We start from the raw sequence: 24,017 nt of genomic DNA, 5'->3' as shown, positions 1-24,017 counted from the left end.
GGACTTTGATGGATATAGAGACATGGAGGACCCTGAGGAACATGGGGACGTGGGGGACCCCAAGGGACACGGGGATGTGGAGGACCCCGAGGGAGCCGGGGAACATGGAGGACTCCAAGGGACATGGGGACATGCGGGACCCCATAGGGGACAGGGATCCCGGGATCCCATAGGGGATGGGGACATGGGGACCCCGTAGGGGACAGGGACCCAGGCACCCCAGTGGGGACACGGGGACGTGGGGGACCCCAAGGGACACAGGGATGTGGAGGACCCCGAGGGACATGGGGGACCCTGAGGGACCCGGGGAACATGGAGGACTCCAAGGGACATGGGGGACCCCATAGGGGACAGGGATCCCGGGATCCCATAGGGGATGGGGACATGGGGACACCATAGGGGACAGGGACCCAGGCACCCCAGTGGGGACACGGGGACGTGGGGGACCCCAAGGGACACGGGGATGTGGAGGACCCCGAGGGACATGGGGACACGGGGAATGTGGAGGACTCCAGGGGACATGGGGGACCCCCATGGGGGACACGGGGACACGGGGACACGGGGACGGGGGGGACGCGGGGGCTCACCGCGGTGCGCGGGGACGCCGTAGTTGAGCACGTTGTCGTCGAGGATGAAGCCCTTCCCGTCGGGGCAGAGCGCCAGGAACTCGGCTGGGGGCCGCCGTCAGCTGGGGGGGGGCCGGGTGCCCCGAGACCCCCCCGGACCCCAAACCCCTAGGACCCCCAGGACCCCCCTGGACCCCCCAGGACCCCCAGGACCCCTCCAGGACCTCCCAGACCCCCAGGCCCCCCCGGGACCCCCCCGGACCCACCGGAGGCGTGCACGGGGCAGGGGTACACCTCGCAGTGGTCCCCCAGGACCCCCCCAGGACCCCCCCAGGACCCCCTGGACCCCCCCGGACCCACCGGAGGCGTGCACGGGGCAGGGGTACACCTCGCAGTGGTCCCCCAGGACCCCCAGGACCCCCCAGGACCCCCAGGACCCCCCCGGGACCCCCAGGACCCCCTGGACCCCCCCGGGACCCCCCCGGACCCACCGGAGGCGTGCACGGGGCAGGGGTACACCTCGCAGTGGTCCCCCAGGACCCCCCAGGACCCCCAGGACCCCCCAGGACCCCCCGGACCCACCGGAGGCGTGCACGGGGCAGGGGTACACCTCGCAGTGGTCCCCCAGAGACCCCCCCGGGACCCCCCCAGGACCCCCCCGGACCCACCGGAGGCGTGCACGGGGCAGGGGTACACCTCGCAGTGGTCCCCCAGGACCCCCAGGACCCCCCCAGGCCCCCCCAGGACCCCCCCGGACCCACCGGAGGCGTGCACGGGGCAGGGGTAACCTCGCAGTGGTCCCCCAGGACCCCCAGGACCCCCCCAGGCCCCCCCAGGACCCCCCCGGACCCACCGGAGCTGTGCACGGGGCAGGGGTACACCTCGCAGTGGTCCCCCAGGACCCCAAGGACCCCCAGGACCCCCCCAGGACCTCCCAGACCCCCCCAGGACCCCCCCGGGACCCCCCCGGGACCCCCCCGGACCCACCGGAGGCGTGCACGGGGCAGGGGTACACCTCGCAGTGGTCCCCCAGGACCCCCCCGGACCCCCAGGACCCCCCCAGGACCTCCCAGACCCCCCCAGGACCCCCCCGGGACCCCCCCGGGACCCCCCCGGACCCACCGGAGGCGTGCACGGGGCAGGGGTACACCTCGCAGTGGTCCCCCAGGACCCCCCAGGACCCCCCCAGCCCCCCCCGGGACCCCCCCGGACCCACCGGAGGCGTGCACGGGGCAGGGGTACACCTCGCAGTGGTCCCCCCAGCCGGCGCCCAGCGAGCAGCAGCACTCGCGCCGCGTCACGTTGGTGGCCAGCACCGAGTCGCAGAAGACGGAGTCGTCGAAGTTGAGGTAACACTCCTTCTTGGGCGCCGGCGGCTCCCGCTCTGCGCCGACCCCCCCCCCGACCCCACCACCGTCAGCGCCCCGCTGGGGCTCCCGGGGACCCCCCGCAGCCCCCGGGGACCCCCCCGAGCCCCCCCAAGACCTGCCACATCTCTCTGGGGACCCCCTGGACCCCCCCTGGGGATCCCCCAGACCCACCGCGACCCCCCCCAGGCTCCCCAGAGACCCCCAGAGACCCCTCACACCCCTCCCTGGACCCCCCCAGAGCCCACAGGGACCCCTTGGACCCCCCTGGACCCCCCCCAGACTCCCCATAGCCCCCCCCAGGCACCCCTCAGACCCCCTCTTATCCCCCCCAGAGCCCCCAGGGACCCCTTAGACCCCCCCAGGACCCCCCCAACTCCCCATAGTCCCCCAGACCGCTCAGACCCCCAGGGGACCCCCAGACCCCCTTGGACCCTGGGGTCCCCCCAGGGGACCCCCTAGACCCCCCATGGACCCCTGCAGACTCCCCCAATCCCCCCGGGATCCCCCATGGGACTCCCCCAACCCCCCCAGACCCCTCAGATGACCCCCTGGACCCCCCTGGACCCCCCAAACCCCCTAGACCCCATGGACCCCCCCAGACGACCCCTAGACCTCTCATGGACCCCCAGACCCCCCAGAGCCCCTGGGGACCCCCAAACCCCATGGACCCCCCCAGGGGACCCCCTAGACCCCCATGGACCCCTGCAGACTCCCCCGATCCCCCCGGGGACCCCCCAAACCCCATTGCCCCCCCCAGACCCCCCCCCGGGGGGGGCTCACCCTGGCAGCTGCGGCGGTCCTCGGCGGGCACGAAGCCCTGGCGGCAGGCGCACACGTAGGAGCCCTCCACGTTCTCGCAGGCGCCGTGCGGCTGGCACAGCCCCGGGTCCAGCGCGCACTCGTTGATGTCTGCGGGGGGGGGGTGCACGGGGTGGGTGGGGGCTCAGCCGGGCCGTGCAAACCCCCCCCCGCACGCTGCAACGCGCTCTCTCGTGCGATGCACGCGCAGCCGGGACAAGCCTCGTATGCGCCCTCGTGCGATGCACATGCAGCTGGGGCAGGCTGCGCACGCGCCCCTCGTGCAATGCACAAGTCCTCGTGCAATGCATGTGCCCTCGTGCAATGCACGCTCAGCCAGGATGGGCCTTGCATGCGCTCTCGTGCAATGCATGTGTCCTCGTGCAATGCATGTGCCCTTGTGCAATGCACACTCAGCCAGGACAGGCCTTGCACGCACTCTCATGCAATGCACGTTCAGCCTGGCCCTGCTGTGCACACGCCCTCGTGCAATGCACGTGTCCTCGTTGCAATGCATGTGCCCTTGTGCAATGCGCATGCAGCCAGGATGGGCCTTGCACGCGCCCCCGTGCGATGCACGCGCAGCCGGGACAAGCCTCGTGTGCACCCTCGTGCAATGCACGCGCAGCTGCAACAGGCTGCACACATGTCCTCATGCAATGCACGTGTCCTCGTGCAATGCATGCTCAGCCTGGCCCTGCCGCGCACACGCCCTCATGCAATGCACATGTCCTCGTGCAATGCATGTGCCCTTGTGCAATGCGCATGCAACCAGGATGGGCCTTGCACGTGCTCTCGTGCGATGCACGCTCAGCCTGGCCCTGCCGCGCACATGCCCTTGTGCAATGCACACTCAGCCAGGACAGGCGTCGCACGCGCCCTCGTGCGATGGACGCGCAGCCCGGCCGGGCCCCGCGCACGCTCTCGTGCGACGCACGCTCAGCTAGGACGGGCCTTGCGCGCGCCTTCGTGCAATGCACGTGCAGCCCAGCCGGGCCTTGCACGCGCGTCCCCGTGCGAGGCACGCTCAGCCCGGCCTCGGCCGCTCTCGTGCACGGGGGGCTTGCACGGGGCCCACGCATGGGGGCTTTGCACGGGGGGCGTGCAAGGGGGGGGGCCGTGCACGGGGGGGCCTCACCGTGGCACTTGCGGCCGTTGAGCAGCTTGTAGCCGGGGCGGCAGAGGCAGCGGTAGGAGCCGACCGTGTTCACGCACTCGCCGCCGACGCAGGCGGCCGGGAACTCGCACTCGTCGATGTCTGCGGGGCGCCGCGCTGGCCACGCGCCCCCCCCCCCCGCCCCATACGTCCCCCCGCCTCTATACATCCCCCAGGCCCTATAGACCCCCCCGACCCTATGCACCCTCCCCCCCCGGAAGCCCTGCACCCTCCCCTGGCCCCACACAGACCCCCGGGTCCCTCTGCACCCTCTAACACCCCTCCGACCCCCTATATCCACCCCCAGGCCCCACGTACCCGCCCCAGCCCCTATGCACGTTCCCAGAGCCCCTATGTCCGCTCGCAGGACCCCGTAGAGCCACCCCAGAGCACGCGTGCAGCCCCCCGACCCTATAGATCCACCCCAATCCCCTGTGCACAGCCCCTACACCCCACATATCCCCCCAGACCCTATAGATCCACCCCCAGACCCCCATGCACCCCACATATCCCCCCCAGACACTATAGATCCACCCCCAGCCCCCGTGCACAGCCCCTACACCCCACATATCCCCCCCAGACCCTATAGATCCACCCCAGCCCCCCGTGCACAGCCCCTACACCCCACATATCCCCCCCAGACCCTATAGATCCACCCCAATTCCCTGTGCACAGCCCCTACACCCCACATATCCCCCCAGACCCTATAGATCCACCCCAGCCCCCCGTGCATGGCCCCTACACCCCCTATATCCCCCCCAGACCCTATAGATCCACCCCCAGACCCCTGTGCACAGCCCCTACACCCCACATATCCCCCCCAGACCCTATAGATCCACCCCCAGACCCCCATGCACAGCCCCTACACCCCACATATCCCCCCCAGCCCCCCATGCAACACCCACACACCCTCTATATCCCCCCCCAGCCCCTATAGCTCCCCCCCGGCCCCCTCTAAGCGCCCCCCGCACCTTCGCAGCGCGGCCGGTCCTTGGCGGCGTGCAGCCCGGCCGGGCACTGGCACTTGAAGGAGCCCAGGGTGTTGACGCAGACGCCGCTGGCGCAGAGACCCCCGGCCTCGCACTCGTTCACGTCTGCGGCGGCCCGTCAGCGCCCGGACGCCTGGGCCCCCGCGCGGAGGGCGCCCGGACGCCTGGGCCCCAAGGTGGGGGGCACCCAGGTCCCCAGGGAGAAGAGGGGCACCCAGACACTGGGGTCCCCTGGGGACAGGGACACCGGGACACCTGGGACCTCAGGGTCAGGGGGGTGCCCGGACGCCTGGGCCCCGGGGCGGGAGGGGTGGGGGGCACCCAGGTCCCCAGGGAGAAGGGGGGCACCCAGACGCTGGGGTCCCCGGGGGGGCAGGGGCACCTGGACACCTGGGACCTTAGGGGCAGGGGGGCACCCGGACGCTGGGGTCCTCGGGGGACAGGGACACCAGGATACCTGGGACCTTAGGGGCAGGGGGGAGCACCCGGACGCCTGGGCCCCAGGGCAGGAGGGGTGGGGGGTGCCCAGGTCCCCAGGGAGAAGGGGGGCACCCAGACGCTGGGGTCCCCGGGGGGCAGGGACACCAGGATACCTGGGACCTTAGGGGCAGGGGGGTGCCCGGACGCCTGGGCCCCAAGGTGGGGGGCACCCGGACGCCTGGGCCCCAGGGCGGGAGGGGTGGGGGGCACCCAGGTCCCCAGGGAGAAGGGGGGCACCCAGACGCTGGGGTCCCCGGGGGGCAGGGGCACCAGGACACCTGGGACCTTAGGGGCAGGGGGCACCCGGACGCCTGGGCCCCGGGGTGGGGGGCACCCAGGTCCCCAGGGAGAAGGGGGGCACCCAGACGCTGGGGTCCCCGGGGGGCAGGGGCACCAGGACACCTGGGACCCCGGGGGCTGGGGGGGCACCCGGACGCCTGGGTCCCTGGGTGGGGGGAGCACCCGGACGCCGGGGCCCCGGGGTCGGTACCGTGGCAGGCGCCGTTGTGGCCCCGGAAGCCGGGGGGACACGGGCTGCAGACGAAGGTGCCCGGCTGGTTCTCGCACTTGCCCTCGGGGCAGGTCCCCGCGTCCAGGCACTCGTTGATGTCTGCGGGGAGCCGGGGTGGCCCCGGCGCCACGTGTCACCGTGGGGCCACCCCGCGTCCCCGCCACCCTGGGGCGGGGGTCCCCATCGCTGAGGTCCCCCGTGTCCCCGCGGCTGGGGGTCCCCATCGTCCCCGTCATCGGGGTCCCCGTCGCCCTCCTGTCCTGGTGGCCCTGTGTGTCCCCATTTCCCCACGTCCCCGTGTCCCTGTGTGTCCCCGTGTCCCTGTGCCATGCGCACCCCCGTGTCCCCATGCTCCTGTCCCTGTGTCCCCGTGCCCGTCTCCATGCCGTGTCCCTTTGTCTCCATGCTCCCATCCCCATGCCCATCCCTATGTCTCCATGTCCCCGTGTCCATCCCCGTGCACCCATCCCCATGCCACATGCATGTCCCTGTGTCCACGTGCTCCTGTGCACCCCTCCCCATGCCCTGTCCTCATGTCCCCATGTCCCCATGCCCGTCCCCATGTTCCCGTGCCTGTTCCCATGTCCCCGTGCCCGTCCCCGTGCACCCATCCCCATGCAACATGCATGTCCCTGTGTCCACGTGCATGTCCCCATATCCACATGCTCCCATCCCCGTGCACCCCTCCCCATGCCCTGTCCTCATGTCCCCGTGTCCCCATGCCATGCCCGTACCCATGTCCCCATGTCCGTCCCCATGTCCCCGTGCCTGTCCCCATGTCCCCATGCCCATCCCCGTGCATCTATCCCCATGGCACATGCACGTCCCTGTGTCCACGTGCATGTCCCCGTGCACCCATCCCCATGGCACGTCCCCGCGTCCCCACCTTCGCAGAGGGGCTGCCGGGCGCTCTTGCGCCGATAGCCCGCGTGACACTCGCACTTGTAGTGGCCGGGCAGGTTGACGCAGGTGCCACCGTCCCCGCAGATGTCCGCCTTGGCGCACTCGTCCACGTCTGCGCGCAGGGCTCAGCGCCGCCGCCGGACCCCGGCCCATGTCCCCTGCCTCGTCCCCATGTCCCCAGACCCCAGCCCACGTCCCCATCCCCATACCAATCCCGTCCCCATGTCCCTGTCCCCATCCCTGTGGCTATTCCCAGCCCCATCTCCCTGTGTCCCTGTCCCCAACCCTGTCCCTGTGTCCCCATGTCCTTCTCCCCATCCCCATGTCCCCATCCCTGTCCCCATCCCCATCCGCGTCCCTGCTCCCATCCCCATGTCCCCATTCCTGAGTCCCCATCCCCATATCTCCATCCTCATCCCCATGTCCCTGTGTCCCCATCCCTGTCCCCATCCCCATCGCTATGTCCCCATGTCCCCAACTCAATGCCCCCATCCCCACATCCCCATCCCCATCCCCATGTCCCCATTCCTGAGTCTCCATCCCCATGTCTCCATCCCTATATCCCCATCCTCATCCCCACGTCCCGTGTCCCCATCCCTGTCCCCATCCCCATCGCTAATGTCCCCGTGTCCCCAACTCCATGTCCCCATCCCCACATCCCCATGCTCATCCCCATGTCTTCATCCCTGTGTCCATGTGTCCCCATCCCCGTCTCCATCCCGGTGTCCCTGTTTCCATCCCCGTGTCCCCGCGTCCCGCCGGGGGCACTCACCGACGCAGGAGCGCACGCCCTTGTGCACCTTGAGCTGGTAGCCGCGGTGGCAGTGGCAGTTGTAGGAGCCGCCCGTGTTCATGCACACGCCGCGGCCGGGGCCGCACGGCTCCGCCTCGCACTCGTTCACGTCTGCGCACGCACGGGCGTCACGCGGGGCACACGCGTGTGCAGGGAGCCCCCCGTGCACACATGCGCCTGTGCCCGCCCGTGCGGCAGCAGCGCTGCAGGTGCCAGCGGTACCCGGGGCAGCAGAGGCAGCTGCACCCGCTCAGCCCCATCACGCGTTCCCCGTGCACACGCACTCCCCGTGCACGTGCACACGCGCTCCCCATGCACACGCGCTCCCCGTGCACGCACACGCGTGTGCCCACCCGTGCAGTAGCGGCGCTGCGGGTGCCAGCGGTACCCGGGGTAGCAGAGGCAGCTGCACCCGCTCAGCCCCATCACGCGCTCCCTGTGCACACGCGCTCCCCATGCACACGCGCTCCCCATGCACGCACACACGTGTGCCCACCCGTGCAGTAGCAGCGCTGCGGGTGCCAGCGGTACCCAGGGCAGCAGAGGCAGCTGCACCCGCTCAGCCCCATCATGCGCTCCCTGTACACACGCGCTCCCCATGCACACGCGCTCCCTGTGCACGCACACGCGTGTGCCCACCCGTGCAGTAGCGGCGCTGCGGGTGCCAGCGGTACCCGGGGTAGCAGAGGCAGCTGCACCCGCTCAGCCCCATCACGCGTTCCCCGTGCACACGTGCTCGCCGTGCACATGCGCTCCCCATGCACACACACTCCCCATGCACGCACACACGTGTGCCCACCCGTGCAGTAGCGGCGCTGCGGGTGCCAGCGGTACCCGGGGTAGCAGAGGCAGCTGTACCCGCTCAGCCCCATCACGCACTCTCCGTGCACACGCATCCCGTGCACGTGCACACGCACCCCATGCACGTGTGCTCCCCGTGCATGCACACGCGTGTGCCCGCCTGTGCAGCAGCAGCGCTGCAGGGGCCAGCAGCACCCAGGGCAGCAGAGGCAGCTGCACCCGCTCAGCCCCATCATGCGCTCCCTGTGCACACGCGCTCCCCATGCACACGCGCTCCCCATGCACACGCGCTCCCCGTGCACGCACACGCGTGTGCCCACCCGTGCAGTAGCGGCGCTGCGGGTGCCAGCGGTACCCGGGGTAGCAGAGGCAGCTGTACCCGCTCAGCCCCATCACGCGCTCCCCGTGCACATGCATCCCGTGCACGTGCACACGCACCCCATGCACGTGTGCTCCCCGTGCATGCACACGCGTGTGCCCGCCTGTGCAGCAGCAGCGCTGCAGGGGCCAGCAGCACCCAGGGCAGCAGAGGCAGCTGCACCCGCTCAGCCCCATCATGCGCTCCCTGTGCACACGTGCTCCCCGTGCACGTGCACACACACCCCATGCATGCACACTCCCCGTGCACACGCGCTCCCCGTGCATGCACACCCCCCGTGCATGCACACACGTGTGCCCACCCGTGCAGTAGCAGCGCTGCGGGTGCCAGCGGTACCCGGGGTAGCAGAGGCAGCTGCACCCGCTCAGCCCCATCACGCGCTCCCTGTGCACACGCGCTCGCCGTGCACACGCGCTCCCCATGCACACACACTCCCCATGCACACACACGCGTGTGCCCACCCGTGCAGTAGCGGTGCTGTGGGTGCCAGCGGTACCCGGGGCAGCAGAGGCAGCTGCACCCGCTCAGCCCCATCACGCTCTCCCTGTGCACACACGCTCCCCACGCACACACACCCCATGCATGCACACTCCCCGTGCACACGTGCTCCCCATGCACACGCGCTCCCCATGCACGCACACGCGTGTGCCCACCCGTGCAGTAGCGGCGCTGCGGGTGCCAGCGGTACCCGGGGTAGCAGAGGCAGCTGTACCCGCTCAGCCCCATCACGCACTCTCCGTGCCCGCAGATGTTGCGGTTCAGCTTGCACTCGTCCGTCTCTGCGGCACACGCGGATCGGCACCGGGGGGAGGGGGTTGGGGGGGTCCTGGGGGGTCCCGGGAGGCTATGGGGGTCCTGGGGGGGTCTGGGTGGTGCCACGGGTCTGGGGGTCCCAGTGGGCCATTGGGGGGTCCCAGGAGGATCTGGGGGTCCCAGGAGGGTCTGGGGGCTCCCAGGGAGGTTTGGGGGGTCCTGGGGGGTCCCAGGGGGCTACAGGGGTCCTGGGAGGGTCTGGGTGGTGCCATGGGTCTGGGGGTCCCAGTGGGCCATTGGGGGTCCTGGGGGCTCTGGGGGCTCCCAGGGAGGTTTGGGGGGTCCTGGGGGGTCCCAGAGGGGTTTAGGGGGTCCTGGGAGGGTCTGAGTGGTGCCATGGATCTGGGGGTCCCAGTGGGCTCTGGGGGCTCCCAGGGAAGTTTGGGGGGTCCTGGGGGGTCCCGGGGGGGTTTAGGGGGTCCTGGGGGGGTCTGGGGGTCCCAGTGGGCCATTGGGGGTCCCAGCAGGGTCTGGGGGCTCCCAGGAGGATCTGGGTGTCCTGGGAAGGGGAGGTGGATCCAGGGGTCCTAGAAGGGTCTGGGGGTTCCCGGGGGGATACCGGGGGTCCCGGGGAGGTTTGGGGGGCCCCAGGGGGCCATGGGGAGCTCAGGGAGAGCCAGAGGGTCCCAGGAAGGTCTGGGGGCTCCCGTGGGTCTGGGGGGTCCCAGGGGCTATTGGGGGCCTGGGGAAGGTTGGGGGGGTCCTGGGGGTCCCAGGGAGGTCGGGGGGTCCTGGAGGGCTCGGGGGGGGGGTCCCAGGGGGTCCCAGGGGTCTCTGGGGGGTCTTGGGGAGGTCAGGGGGATCGGGGGGTCCCGGAGGGCTCAGGGGGGTCCCAGGGGTCCCAGGGAGGTCAGGGGGGTCCCAGAGGACTTTGGGGGGTCCCGGGTGGTCCCAGGGGGCTCTGGGGGGTCTTGGGGAGGTCGGGGGGTCCCATGAGGCTCGGGGGGTCCCGGGGGGTCCCGGGGGGGGGGGGTCTCACCAGTGACCTGGGTGGGGGCGATCTCGGCGGCACTGCGGGTGTGCTGCTCCGCCACCACGCGCCAGACCACGGCCGTGGTGGGACGCGCCACCACCTCTGCGACCGGCACGTCACCCGCCGTGTCCCCGTCCCCGCCGTGTCCCCATCCCTGTCCCCGCCGTGTCCCCGTCCCCAGACCACCGCCGTGGTGGGACGTGCCACCACCTCTGTGACCGGCACGTCACCCGCCCTGTCCCCGTCCCCGCCGTGTCCCCATCCCTGTCCCCGCCGTGTCCCCGTCCCTGTCCCCGCCGTGTCCCCGTCCCCACCGTGTCCCCGTCCCCACCGTGTCCCCATCCCTGTCCCCGCCGTGTCCCCGTCCCCACCGTGTCCCCATCCCTGTCCCCGCCGTGTCCCCGTCCCCGCCGTGTCCCCGTCCCCAGACCACCGCCGTGGTGGGACGCGCCACCACCTCTGCGACCGGCACGTCACCCGCCCTGTCCCCGTCCCCGCCGTGTCCCCATCCCTGTCCCCGCCGTGTCCCCGTCCCCACCGTGTCCCCATCCCTGTCCCCGCCGTGTCCCCGTCCCCGCCGTGTCCCCGTCCCCAGACCACCGCCGTGGTGGGACGCGCCACCACCTCTGCGACCGGCACGTCACCCGCCGTGTCCCCGTCCCCGCTGTGTCCCCATCCGTGTCCCCACCCCAGTTCCCATCCGTGTCCCCATGCACGTCTTGACTGCCGTCCTGTCCCCATCCCCATCCCCAAGCCCGGGGGTCTCACCGCAGTAGAGCCCCCCGTCCCCGTCCCCGTCCCCATCCATGGGGGTCTCACTGGGGTGGCGCCCCTCCCATCCCCATGCCGCCCGCATCCCCATTCCCGTCCCCGTCCCCATCCCCAACCCCATCCCCAGGGGTCTCGCCGGGGTAGCGTCCCCCAGTCCCATCCCCATTCCTGTCCCCGTCCCCATTCCCGTCCCCAATCCCGTCCCCGTCCCCGGGATCTCACCGGGGTAGTGTCCCCCATTCCTGTCCCCATCCCCAATCCCGTCCCCATCCCGTCCCCGTCCCCAGGGTCTCACCGGGGTAGCGTCCCCCATTCCCATCTCCATCCCCAATCCCGTCCCCATCCCGTCCCCGGGGTCTCACCGGGGTAGTGTCCCCCATTCCCATCTCCATCCCCAATCCCGTCCCCATCCCGTCCCCGTCCCCGGGGTCTCACCGGGGTAGCGTCCCCCATTCCCATCTCCATCCCCAATCCCGTCCCCATCCCGTCCCCGTCCCCGGGGTCTCACCGGGGTAGCGTCCCCCATTCCTGCCCCCATCCCCAATCCCGTCCCCATCCCGTCCCCGTCCCCGGGGTCTCACTGGGGTAGCGTCCCCCATTCCCATCTCCATCCCCAATCCCGTCCCCATCCCGTCCCCGTCCCTGGGGTCTCACCGGGGTAGCGCCCCCCATTCCCATCTCCATCCCCATTCCCATCTCCATCCCCAATCCCGTCCCCATCCCGTCCCCGTCCCCGGGGTCTCACCGGGGTAGCGTCCCCCATTCCCATCTCCATCCCCAATCCCGTCCCCATCCCGTCCCCGTCCCTGGGGTCTCACCGGGGTAGCGCCCCCCATTCCCATCTCCATCCCCATTCCCATCTCCATCCCCAATCCCGTCCCCATCCCGTCCCCGTCCCCGGGGTCTCACCGGGGTAGCGTCCCCCCGGCGTCGTGCCCCCGTCGAGCTGCTCGACCGCCTGCTCCTCCGAGTTGGTCCCGAAAGCCGGGAGCTGCGGGAGCGTCACCCGCCGGTGCCCGCGGGTCCCCTCGGGTCCCCTCGTCACCCTCCGCCCCCCCCGGGGTCCCCTGGGTCCCCTCGTCACCCTCTGCCCCCCCGGGACCCCCCGGGGTCCCCTCAGGTCCCTTCGTCACCTGCCACCTCCCCCCAGGTCCCCCCAGGGTGCCTCATGTCCCCCCAGGCCACCTCATCCCCCCTCGTCCCATGTCCCCTGTGTCCCTCCCCACATTTTCCATTGTCCCCTCGTCCCCCCATGTCCCCTCATCCCCCCGTGTCCCCCCGTGTCCCCGTGTCCCCTCATCCCCCCTCGTCCTCCCCATGTCCCCATGTCCCCCATGTCCCTTTATCCCCCTGTGTCCTCCCATGTCCTCCCATCCCCTCGTCCCCTCATGTCCCCCCATGTCCCCATGTCCCCTCATCCCTCCTCGTCCTCCCCATGTCCCCACGTCCCCCACGTCCCCTCGTCCTCCCTCGTTCCCCCCGTGTCCCCCCGTGTCCCCACTCACCATGGCCAGGGGCGTCACGGCTGCAAGGGGAGGGGGACAGTGAGACCCGATGGGGGTCCCGGCCCCGCGGGGGGGACCTGGGGACCCGGGGGGGGGACAAGGACGCGGGGGGGGGACCCAGGGACCCTGGGGGGACATTGGGGGGGGCAGGGGAGTGGGGGGGGGGACGCAGGGTTGCGTGGGGACGTGGGGTCGTGGGGGGTCACGGGGGACCTTGGGGGGACACAGCGGGGACAGGGGGGAGACACGGGGTCATGGGGGGGGGGACAAGGGACCTTGGAGGGGGGCACAGGGACCCTGGGGGACCTTTGGGGGGGGAGACAGACATGGGGACATGGGGGGGGGGACATGAGGTCATGGGGGGACAGGGGGTCCTGGGGGGGGTCACAGGGGGTCATGGAGGTCAGAGGGGTGGGGGGGGACCAACCTGGGGGGTCACAGGGGTCATGGGGGTCACAGGGGGTCACAGGGGTCACAGAGGTCACAGGGGTGGGGGGGACCGACCTGGGGGGTCACAGGGGTCGTGGGGGTCACAGGGGGTCACAGGGGGTCATGGAGGTTGGGGAGGGGACTGACCTGGGGGTGGGGGGGTCACAGGGGGTCCTGGGGGGGGTGGCGGGGGGACTGACCTGGGGGCAGGGGGGGGTCACAGGGGGTCATGGAGGTCACAGGGGTGGGGGGGGACCAACCTGGGGGGTCACAGGGGTCGTGGGGGTCACAGGGGGTCACAGGGGTCACAGAGGTCACAGGGGTGGGGGGGACCGACCTGGGGGGTCACAGGGGTCGTGGGGGTCACAGGGTTCATGGAGGTTGGGGGGGACTGACCTGGGGGTGGGGGGGTCACAGGGGTCGTGGGGGTCACAGGGGGTCATGGAGGTTGGGGAGGGGACTGACCTGGGGGTGGGGGGGTCGCGGGGGGGGGTGGCGGGGGGACCGACCTGGGGGCGGGGCCCCGCCCGGGGGGGCGGGGCTGGGGGCGGGCGGGGGGGGCCGGGGGGGCCGCTCGGGCGCCCCGTCGGGGTGGATGTGCAGGGTGAAGTCGCTCTCGCCCTGGATGGTCAAGGTCTGGTGGGACGTCAGGATGTGGTAGCCCTTCCCCGCCGGGCAGATGGCCTTGAAGGCCGCTGCGGGGGGCGTCAGCGCCGCGCCGCCCGCCGGGGGGGGGGCCCGAACGGGGGGCTGCGCCGCCCGGGCGCCCCCAAACGGGGTGCGACGCGTGCAACGCCGCCCGGGTGCCCCCAAACGGGGTGCAACGCGTGCAACGCCGCCCGGGTGCCCCCAAACGGGGTGCAACACATGCAATGCCACCCGAGGGCCCCGAAATGGGGTGCGACGCGTGCAACGCCGCCCGAGGGCCCCCAAACGGGGTGCAACGCGTGCAACGCCGCCCGGGTGCCCCGAAATGGGGTGCAACGCGTGCAACGCCGCCCGGGTGCCCCCAAACGGGGTGCAATGCGTGCAACGCCGCCTGGGTGCCCCCAAACACCATGCAACGCGTGCAACGCCACCTGGGTGCCCCCAAACGGGGTGCAACGCGTGCAACGCCGCCTGGGTGCCCCCAAACACCATGCAACGCGTGCAACGCCGCCCGGGTGCCCCCAAACACCATGCAATGCGTGCAACGCCACCCGAGCGCCCTGAAACGGGGTGCAACGCGTGCAACGCCGCCCAGGTGCCCCCAAACGGGGTGCAACGCGTGCAACGCCGCCCGGGTGCCCCCAAACACCATGCAATGCGTGCAACGCCACCCGAGCGCCCTGAAACGGGGTGCAACGCGTGCAACGCCGCCCGGGTGCCCCCAAACGGGGTGCTGCGCCGCCCGGGTGCCCCCAAACGGGGTGCAACACGTGCAACGCCGCCTGGGTGCCCCCAAACACCATGCAAAGCGTGCAACGCCACCCGAGCGCCCTGAAACGGGGTGCAACGTGTGCAACACCACCTGGGTGCCCCGAAACGGGGGGCTGCGCCGCCCGGGTGCCCCCAAACGGGGTGCAACGCGTGCAATGCCACCCGAGGGCCCCGAAATGGGGTGCAACGCGTGCAACGCCGCCTGGGTGCCCCCAAACACCATGCAACGCGTGCAACGCCGCCCGGGCACCTCAAAATGGGGGGCTGCGCTGCCCGGGCGCCCCGAAACGGGGTGCAATGCATGCAACACCGCCCGGGCACCCCCAAACACCATGCAACGCGTGCAACGCCGCCCGGGCACCCCCAAACACCATGCAACGCGTGCAACGCCACCCGAGTGCCCTGAAACGGGGTGCAACGTGTGCAACACCACCTGGGCGCCCCGAAACGGGGTGCAATGCATGCAATGCCACCTGGGCGCCTCGAAACAGGGGGCTGCGCCGCCCGGGCACCTCGAAACGGGGTGCAACGCACGCAACACCGCCTGGGTGCCCCCAAACACCATGCAACGCGTGCAACGCCACCCGGGCACCCCAAAACGGGGTGCAACACGTGCAACGCCACCTGGGTGCCCCGAAACGGGGTGCTGCGCCGCCCGGACACCCCCAAACACCATGCAACGCGTGCAAAACCACCCAAGCGCCCCAAAACGGGGTGCAATGTGTGCAACACCACCTGGGCACCCCCAAACGGGGTGCTATGCTGCCTGGGCGCCCCCAAACACCATGCAACACGTGCAACACCGCCTGAGCGCCCCGAAACGGGGTGCTGCACCACCCGGGCACCCCCAAACACCATGCAACGCATGCAACGCCATCCGGGCGCCCCAAAATGGGGTGCAACGCCATCCAGGTGCCCACAAACGGGGTGCAATGCATGCAACGCCGCCTGGGCTCCCTGAAATGCGGTGCAATGCATGCAACGCCACCTGGGTGCCCCCAAATGGGGTGCAACGCCACCCAGGCTCCCCGAAACGGGGTGCTGCGCCACCCGGGTGCCCCCAAACACCATGCAATGCATGCAATGCCACCCGGGCGCCCCAAACAGGCGCAATGCTGCCTGGGTGCCCCAAACGGGGTGCAACGCTGCCCAGGCACCTCAAAACGGGGTGCAACACTGCCCAGGCACCTCGAAATAGGCACCCGGGTGCCCCGCAACAGGGTGCAATGCATGCAACACTGCCTGAGCTCCCCAAAATGGGGTGCAATGCATGCAGTGCTGCCCAGGTGCCCCCAAACGGTGTGCAACGCTATCCAGATGCCCCCAAACAGGGTGCAACGCTGCCTGAGCTCCCCAAAATGGGGTGCAATGCATGCAACGCCATCCAGATGCCCCCAAACAGGGTGCAACGCTGCCCGGGTGCCCCAAAATGTGGTGCAATGCATGCAATGCCGCCCAAGCGCCCCAAAGCAGCGTGCAACGCATGCAATGGCACCCGAGCACCCCAGAAGGGTGTGCAACACACACAGTGCTGCAGGATCGCCCCAAAACGTCGTGCAATAGCTCCGGGTCACCCCAAAGCAGCATGCAACAGCACCAGAGCGCCCCAAAGCAGCGTGCAACGCTATCCGGTCGCCCCCAAACGGGCGGGCGCCCCCTCCCCCCCCCCCCCCCGGCGCGGGGCGCCCCTACCGGTGCCGTCGGCGGGGCAGCGCTCGCAGCGGCCCCCCCAGGCCTTGCCCACGCTGCAGCAGCAGGTCTGGCGCGAGAGGCGGGTGGGCAGCGGGTGCTGGCACTGCTGCGGCCCCGACACCAGCCGGAAGCAGAGACTCTTCTCCTCGGCCTTCTCCGCTGCGGGCACCGGGGTCACGCAACCGCCCGGCCCCCCCCCGGCCCCCCCCGGACCTCCGGGACCTCCCTGCGCCCCCCACAGCCCCCCACAGCCCCCCAAACCTCCCCCAGACCCCCAGAGCCCCTCAGGACCCCCCCCAAGACCATTCAGACCCCCCATGGACCCCCCCCAGGACCCCCAGGACCCCCACATACCCCCACAGGACACCCTGAGCCCCCCAGGACCCCTCTGAGACCCCCCCCAGGATCCCCCCCAAGATCCCTCCAGGACCCCCCAGGACCCTCCTGGGACCCCCAGAGCCCCCTGGGGCTTCCAAGACCCCCCTGGGACCCCCCCCAAACCTCCCAGGACCCCCATAGACCCCCCCCTTGGACACCTGTTGACCCCCATGAACACCTGGGACCCCCCCACATCTCCTGGGACCCCCAGGACCCCCCAGACCACCAAGGACCCCCCCCGAAGACCCCCATAGACCCCTGCAGGACCCCCCCCCTTGGACACCTGTTGACCCCCATGAACACCTGGGACCCCCCCACACCCCCTGGGACCCCCTGGACGCCCCCAGGACCCCCAGGACCCCCCCAAGACCCCTGCCCAGGACCCAGGGACCCCCCCCCAGGGACGCCCCCCCTTACGGAGGCACTGGCTGCGGGAGGGCCCCAGCGCGTGGCCGGGTTTGCAGGCGCAGCGGAAGCTGCCCTGGGTGTTGAGGCACTCGCCGTTCTGGCACACGCCCTGCATGGCGCACTCGTTGATGTCTGCGGGGGGGACACGCCTGACACACGTGCACACGCGTGTGCACATGCATGCGTCACGCACATGCATGCACCATACACACGTCCGCACTGCATGCGTCCCGTGGTGCATGCACGTGCCCTGCACGGCGTACTTGTTGATGTCTGCAGGGAGAACACGCCTGACACACATGCACACGTGTGTGCACATGCACACACACATGCACCAGGCACATGCATGCACCATGCACACATACACATGCTGCACATGCCCTGCGGTGCATGCACATGCCCTGCACGGCGCGCTCGTTGATGTCTGCGGGCACAACACTCCTGACACATGCAGATGCACGCAGATGCACACACACACGTGCACCAGGCACATGCACGCACCACGCATGCACACACGCACTGCATGCATCCCGCGGTGCATGCACATGCCCTGCACGGCGCGCTCGTCGGTGTCTGCAGGCACAACGCGCCTGACACGCGTGCACACGCACGCACACGCACACGCACACGCATGCACCGCGCGCACGCCTGCAGCAGGGCCCTCGCGCCCTACCCTGGCAGTGGCTGCTGTTGAGGCGCTTGTAGCCCTGGGGACAGTCGCCGCCGAGCTCCCCCCGGATCGGGCCCGTCTTCTGCACCCCCGTGTCTGCGAAGGAGCACGCGTGCTCGCCCGGACGCCTGGGCCCCCTGGGGGGGGGAAGCGGGGTGGGGGGGAACCCAGCCGAGGGCCCAGGCGTCCGGGCCCCAGGTGAGGGCACTGAGGGGCTGGGCAGGAGCCTCGTTAGCGGAGCGGCTGCTAACGAGCCCCCCATTACCCCGAGATGGGGCCCAGCTGGGCCCGGACGCCTGGGCCCCCGGGGGGGGGGGGGTGAGTCGGGGTGCCCAGACACCTGGGTCCCCAGTGAGGGGCTGGGGGGGGTGCCAGGATGCTGGGATCCCTGGGGGGGGGCGGGGGGTGTCCCAGAAACCAGGGTCCCCAGGGGGGAGCGGGGGGGGTCCCGGACGCCTGGGTCCCCGGGAAGGAGGGGGGGGGTCCCGGACGCCTGGGTCCCCGGGGGGGGGCGGGGGGGTCCGCACTCACACTGCAGCTGGGGGCACTTGTGGCACTTGCTCTGGCCCCAGGCGGTGCCGATGCTGCCGCAACAGTCCTCCTGCTTGGTGAGGCCCGGCAGCGGGTTGCTGCCGCACTGCGGGACGCGGCGACACTCGCGGGGGTCCGGCACCGCCACGGCACCGCCACGGCACGGCACGGCCCACGGCCGCACGGCACCCCCCGGGCGCCCCCTGCACCCCCCATGCACCCCTCATGTAATGCATGTGCTCCCTGCACCCCCCAGGCACCCCCTGCGCTCCCCGGGCACCCCCTGCACCCCCCATGCAATGCATGTGCTTCCTGCACCCCCTGCACCCCCCATGCAACACGTGTGCTCCATGCACACCCCCGTGCACCCCCTGCACCCCCTGTGCAATGCATGTGCTCCCTGTGCCCCCCAGTGCACCCCCTGCGCCCCCCATGCACCCCTCATGCAATGCATGTGCTCCCTGCACCCCCCAGGCACCCCCTGCACCCCCTGTGCAACACGTGCGCTCCAGGCACACCCCCGTGCACCCCCTGCACCCACCGTGCAATGCATGTGCTCCCTGCACCCCCTGTGCACTCCCTGCGCCCCCCATGCAACACGTGTGCTCCATGTACACCCCTGTGCACCCCCTGCACCCCTCGTGCAATGCATGTGCTCCCTGCGCCCCCCGAGCACCCCCTGCACCCCCCGTGCAATGCATGTGCTCCCTGCACCCCCCAGGCACCCCCTGCACCCCCCGTGCAATGCATGTGCTCCCTGCGCCCCCTGTGCACCCCCTGCATCCCTCATGTAATGCACGTGCTCCCTTTGCCCCCCAGGCACCCCCTGCGCCCCCCATGCAACACGTGTGCTCCATGTACACCCCTGTGCACCCCCTGCACCCCTCATGTAATGCATGTGCTCCCTGCACCCCCCGTGCACCCCATGCACCCCCCGTGCAATGCATGTGCCCCCCGTGCACCCCCCTGTGCACCCCCTGAGCCCCTCACGTAATGCACGTGCTCCCTGCACCCTCTGCACCCCCCAATGCACCCCCCCGTGCACCGCGTGTGCTCCCCGCACCTCCTGCGCACCCCCCCGTGCAACGTGCACCCTCCTGTGGCCCCCCTGCCCCTCGTGCACCCCCTGCCCCCCGTGCAAGGTGAGTGCCCCCCCCCCCGCAAGCCCCCTGCCCCCCCGCGCGCGCCCTCACCGACTGCTTGGGCAGGGTCTCCTGGAAGCAGCGGCCGAGGGGCTTGTGGGTGTGGGGGCGGCCGTGGGGCGCGGGCGGCTTGAGGCCGGCGGGCGGCTGCGCCGGGTGGGCGAGCAGCAGCCCCGGGGCGCGGGGCGCGGCCCCCTCGGGCGCCAGCGCCTCGATGCGATGCACCTGCACGGAGGCCTCGGGCGGGTGGTGCACGCGCACGTTCACCAGCGGCGGCGGCACCTGCACTGCGGCGGCACCGGCACCTCGCACCCCCGGCGCCGCGACCCCCCCCCGGACCCCGTGACCCCCCTGCACGGGCACCCTGGGACCCCCGCCCCCAGATCCCCAATGCACCCCCTGCATGGGCACCCCGGGACCTGGGACCCCCAGTGCACCCCCTGCATGGGCACCCCCAGACCTGGGACCCCCCCCGGACCCCGTGACCCCCCTGCACAGGCACCCTGGGACCCCCAGCCCCCAGATCCCCAATGCACCCCCTGCATGGGCACCCCGGGACCTGGGACCCCCAGTGCACCCCCTGCATGGGCACCCCCAGACCTGGGACCCCCCCCGGACCCCGTGACCCCCCTGCACGGGCACCCTGGGACCCCCAGCCCCCAGATCCCCAATGCACCCCCTGCATGGGCACCCCAGGACCTGGGACCCCCCCCCGGACCCCGTGACCCCCCTGCACGGGCACCCTGGGACCCCCAACCCCCAGATCCCCAGTGCACCCCCTGCATGGGCACCCCGGGACCTGGGACCCCCCCTGGACCCCCAGTGCACCCCCTGCATGGGCACCCCGGGACCTGGGACCCCCCCTGGACCCCGTGACCCCCCTGCACGGGCACCCTGGGACCCCCAACCCCCAGATCCCCAGTGCACCCCCTGCATGGGCACCCCGGGACCTGGGACCCCCAGTGCACCCCCTGCATGGGCACCCCCAGACCTGGGACCCCCTGGACCACGTGACCCCTCTGCATGGGTCCCCCAGGACCCTACAACCCCCGGGCCCCCAATGCACCCCCTGCATGGGCACCCCGGGACCTGGGACCCCCCCCCGGACCCTGCAACCCCCTGCAGGGCCCCCCCCAGGACCCCCAACCCCCGGGCCCCCAATGCACCCCCTGCATGGGCACCCCAGGACCTGGGACCCCCCAGTGCACCCCCTGCATGGGGATCCTGGGACCCCCAACCCCCAGACCCCCAATGCACCCCCTGCATGGGCACCCCCGGACCTGGGACCCCCCAAACCCTGCAACCCTCCTGCATGGGCACCCCCAGACCCTGCAACCCCTGTAACCCCAGTGCACCCCCTGCATGGGCACCCCGGGACCTGGGACCCCCAGTGCACCCCCTGCATGGGCACCCCCAGACCCGGGACCCCCTTGGACCCTGCAACCCTCCTGCAGGGGCCCCCCAGGACCCTACAACCCTCGGATGCCCAATGCACCCCCCACGTGGGCACCCCCAGAGCCCCGACCCCCAGGATCTGGGACCCCTGGGACCCCCAAAGCCCCCCAGATCCCCCCAATACCCCCATAGCCCCCACGTCCCCCTATAGCCTTCCAGACCCCCATAGCCCCCAAGACCCCACATCCCCCCATTGCTCCCCATAGCCCCCAAGACCCCACATTCCCCCATAGCCCCCCAAACCCCCATAGCCCCCACGTCCCCCCATAGCCTTCCAGACCCCCACATCCCCCCATTGCGCTCCCCATAGCCCCCAGCCCCCCGTAGCCCCCAGTACCCTCGGCCGAGTGGTGCCCGGGCCCCAGGGGCACCACGAAGGTGGCGTGGCTGACGTGGCCCCCGTGGGCGCCGGCGCCGTGGCCGGGGGCCGGCGGGGGCTCGCCGGGGCCGTCGGCGATGACCTGCACGGCGTAGACGGCCACCTTGGCCCCCTCGGGGCCCGGCGCCTCGGGGGGCCCTGGGGCGGCAGCAGCGGCGGCGGCGGCGGCAGCGGCCGGGGGGGGCGGCGGCGGTGGCCCCCCCTGGCGCCCCGCCGCCGGCACCTGGCAGAAGCGGCCCGTGAACTCGGGGGGGCAGAGGCAGTGCGAGCGCGACGTGCACTGGCCCCCGTTCATGCAGGGCAGCGGGCACACCACTGCGGGGAGAGCGGCGTCAGGGGGGGTGCGCTGCCCCCCCCTCCAAAACCCCACTGCACCCCGAAACCTCCCGCTGCACCGTGCATGCACCCCCAGACCCCCTGCACCGTGCATGGCCGCCCTGCATCGTGCATGCACCCCCAGACCCACTGCACCGTGCATGCACTGCCTGCACCCCCCTGCACCGTGCATGGCCGCCCTGCATCGTGCATGCACCCCCAGACCCACTGCACCGTGCATGCACTGCCTGCACCCCCCTGCACCGTGCATGGCCCCCCTGCACCACGCATGCACCCCCAGACCCCCTGCACTGTGCATGCACTGCCTGCACCCCCTGCACCGTGCATGCACCCCCAGACCCACTGCAGCATGCCTGCATCCCTGCACTGTGCATGGACCCCCCCGCAGCCCCCCTGCACTGTGCACTGGCCCCCGTTCATGCAGGGCAGCAGGCACACCACTGCGGGCAGATGGGCATCGGGGGGGGGGATGCACCTCCCAAGAACCCCCACTGCACCCCCAAAACCTCCCCCTGCACCGTGCAGGCACCCACGTGACCCCATTGCACTGCGCATGGATCTCCTGTGCTGTGCACGCGCTGCCTGCGCCCCCCTGCACTGTGCATGCACCCCCAGACCCCCTGCACTGTGCATGCACTGCCTGCGCCCCCCCTGCACTGTGCGTGGACCCCCCAAACCCAGCTGCACCATTCATGGACCCCAACCCCCCCCTGCACCATGCACAGATCCCCCAAATCCCACTGCACCCCCAAAACTGCTCTGCATTGTGCATGGACCCCCAGACCCTCCCTGCACCATGCACAGATCCCCCAAATCCCGCTGCACCCCCAAAACTGCTCTGCACTGTGCATGGGACCCCCAGACCCTCCCTGCACCCCCAAACCCCCCCTGCACCGTGCACGGACCCCAAAACCCACCCTGGGTCTCGCGGAGCCCCCAAATCCCCCTGCGCTGGGCAGCGACCTGCGGGCGCATGGGCAGGTGGGCGCACGGGGCGCACGCGTGAGCTGCGTGCAGACGTGTGCACAAGGCTGCATGCGTACCGCACACGCGTGTACACGTGTGTGCGTGCACGGACAGGGGTGCGGGCAAGAGCCCCGTGTGCTCGTGCTTGCATGCACACGCGTGTGCACGCAGACACATGTGGGCGCCCACGGGCGCCTGCGCGGGACTGGTGCCGACACGCAGGGGTCCCCGCGCAGGCGTGTGCACGTGTGCACGCAACGCCCGCACGAGCATGCACGCGTGTGCATGGCCCACGCAGACATGCGTGCAAGCGGCGTGCAAGGCGCGTACCCTGGCCCCTGCATGGTTTTGTGCCCTGTCCCTCGTCCCTGTGTCCTTTACCACGGTGCAGGTGTCCCGGTGTCCCCACGCCGTGTCCCGTCCCCGTGTCCCATCCCCTGTCCCCATCCTGGTCCCCTGTCCCTGGTGGCTGTCGGTGCCCGGTGCCCTGTCCCCATCCCTGTCCCCACTAACGCTCCATCCCTGTGCTTGTCCCAGTGGCCTGTCCCGGTCCCCATCTCCATCGCCAGTGATGCTCCCTGCCCATCGCAGTCCCCGGTGCCCCCCTGTCCCCGTCCCCATCGCCGTCCCCGTCCCATCGCGGCGCCCATCGTGTCCCTGTTGCCACTCCCCTGCAGCGCCCGTCCCGCAGCCGTCCTGCGCCCCGTCCCCAGTGACACCCTGTCCCATGCCCGTTGCATGCCCATCGTGGTGCCACCACGTGCCGTCGCGTGCCCGTTGCATGCAGACCGCATGCCCGTTGCATGCCACCGCGTGCCTGTTGCATGCCCATTGCGGTGCCATCACACGCCCGTCGCACGCCCAGCACGGTGCCACCGCGCGCCCGTCCCGGCGCCGTCGCGTGCAGAGACCGCGCGCCCCTTGCAAGCCGCCGCGTGCCCGTTGCATCCCCGTCCTGGGGCGCCACGGCGGGGCCACGGCGGGGCCGGGTGGCGGCGGCTCACCCACGCGGAAGCCGGAGCCGGTGAGCGTGTCGGCGGCGTGGCCGTTCTCGCCGATGAGCGTCATGTTGGTGCCGGGCTTGCAGGTGTCGCGGCAGTGGCCCTTGAGGCAGGTCCGGCGGCAGATGAGGGGGGCGAAGACCACCTTGAAGCGCTCGCGGGCCACCGCCGCCCCCCCGGGGCCCCCCAGCGCCGCCAGCAGCAGCACCAGGGCCCAGCCCGCGCCCGCCCGCGCCATGGCCGCAGCCGCCGCCGCCCCGGACGCCGGGGCCCCCTGCCCCGCGACGGGCCGAGCCCGGGCGCCTGGCTTCACCCGGATGCCTGGGCCCCCTCCACCCCCCCCCCCCGACCCGGCGCCGGGTTTCTCCCGGCAGGGCCGAGCCCGGACACCCGGGTCCCCCCC

General features: G+C 71.6%; 1 protein-coding gene across 1 annotated transcript in view; it reads right to left on the bottom strand.

Moving 5' to 3' along the window:
* Nucleotides 1-23,813, bottom strand: part of LOC106492960 (latent-transforming growth factor beta-binding protein 3-like) — a 33,263-nt gene extending 9,450 nt beyond the window's left edge. Inside the window, 20 exon segments of the mRNA XM_067317145.1 lie at nucleotides 588-671; nucleotides 1,783-1,950; nucleotides 2,717-2,845; nucleotides 3,873-3,992; nucleotides 4,862-4,984; nucleotides 5,850-5,969; nucleotides 6,757-6,885; nucleotides 7,546-7,677; nucleotides 9,400-9,525; nucleotides 10,539-10,634; nucleotides 12,213-12,294; nucleotides 12,809-12,828; nucleotides 13,747-13,932; nucleotides 16,349-16,507; nucleotides 17,144-17,266; nucleotides 17,808-17,900; nucleotides 18,336-18,441; nucleotides 19,529-19,764; nucleotides 21,270-21,626; nucleotides 23,618-23,813. Of these exon segments, the coding sequence (XP_067173246.1) occupies nucleotides 588-671; nucleotides 1,783-1,950; nucleotides 2,717-2,845; nucleotides 3,873-3,992; nucleotides 4,862-4,984; nucleotides 5,850-5,969; nucleotides 6,757-6,885; nucleotides 7,546-7,677; nucleotides 9,400-9,525; nucleotides 10,539-10,634; nucleotides 12,213-12,294; nucleotides 12,809-12,828; nucleotides 13,747-13,932; nucleotides 16,349-16,507; nucleotides 17,144-17,266; nucleotides 17,808-17,900; nucleotides 18,336-18,441; nucleotides 19,529-19,764; nucleotides 21,270-21,626; nucleotides 23,618-23,681 (2,653 nt within the window). The 5' untranslated portion in view covers nucleotides 23,682-23,813.
* Nucleotides 23,814-24,017: the final 204 nt, after the last annotated feature.

The sequence above is a fragment of the Apteryx mantelli genome, unplaced genomic scaffold (genome assembly GCF_036417845.1).
Source record: "Apteryx mantelli isolate bAptMan1 unplaced genomic scaffold, bAptMan1.hap1 HAP1_SCAFFOLD_247, whole genome shotgun sequence".
Taxonomy (NCBI): domain Eukaryota; kingdom Metazoa; phylum Chordata; class Aves; order Apterygiformes; family Apterygidae; genus Apteryx; species Apteryx mantelli.
Note: the sequence above shows the minus strand (reverse complement) of the source record. Positions and strands in the feature narration are given on the sequence as shown.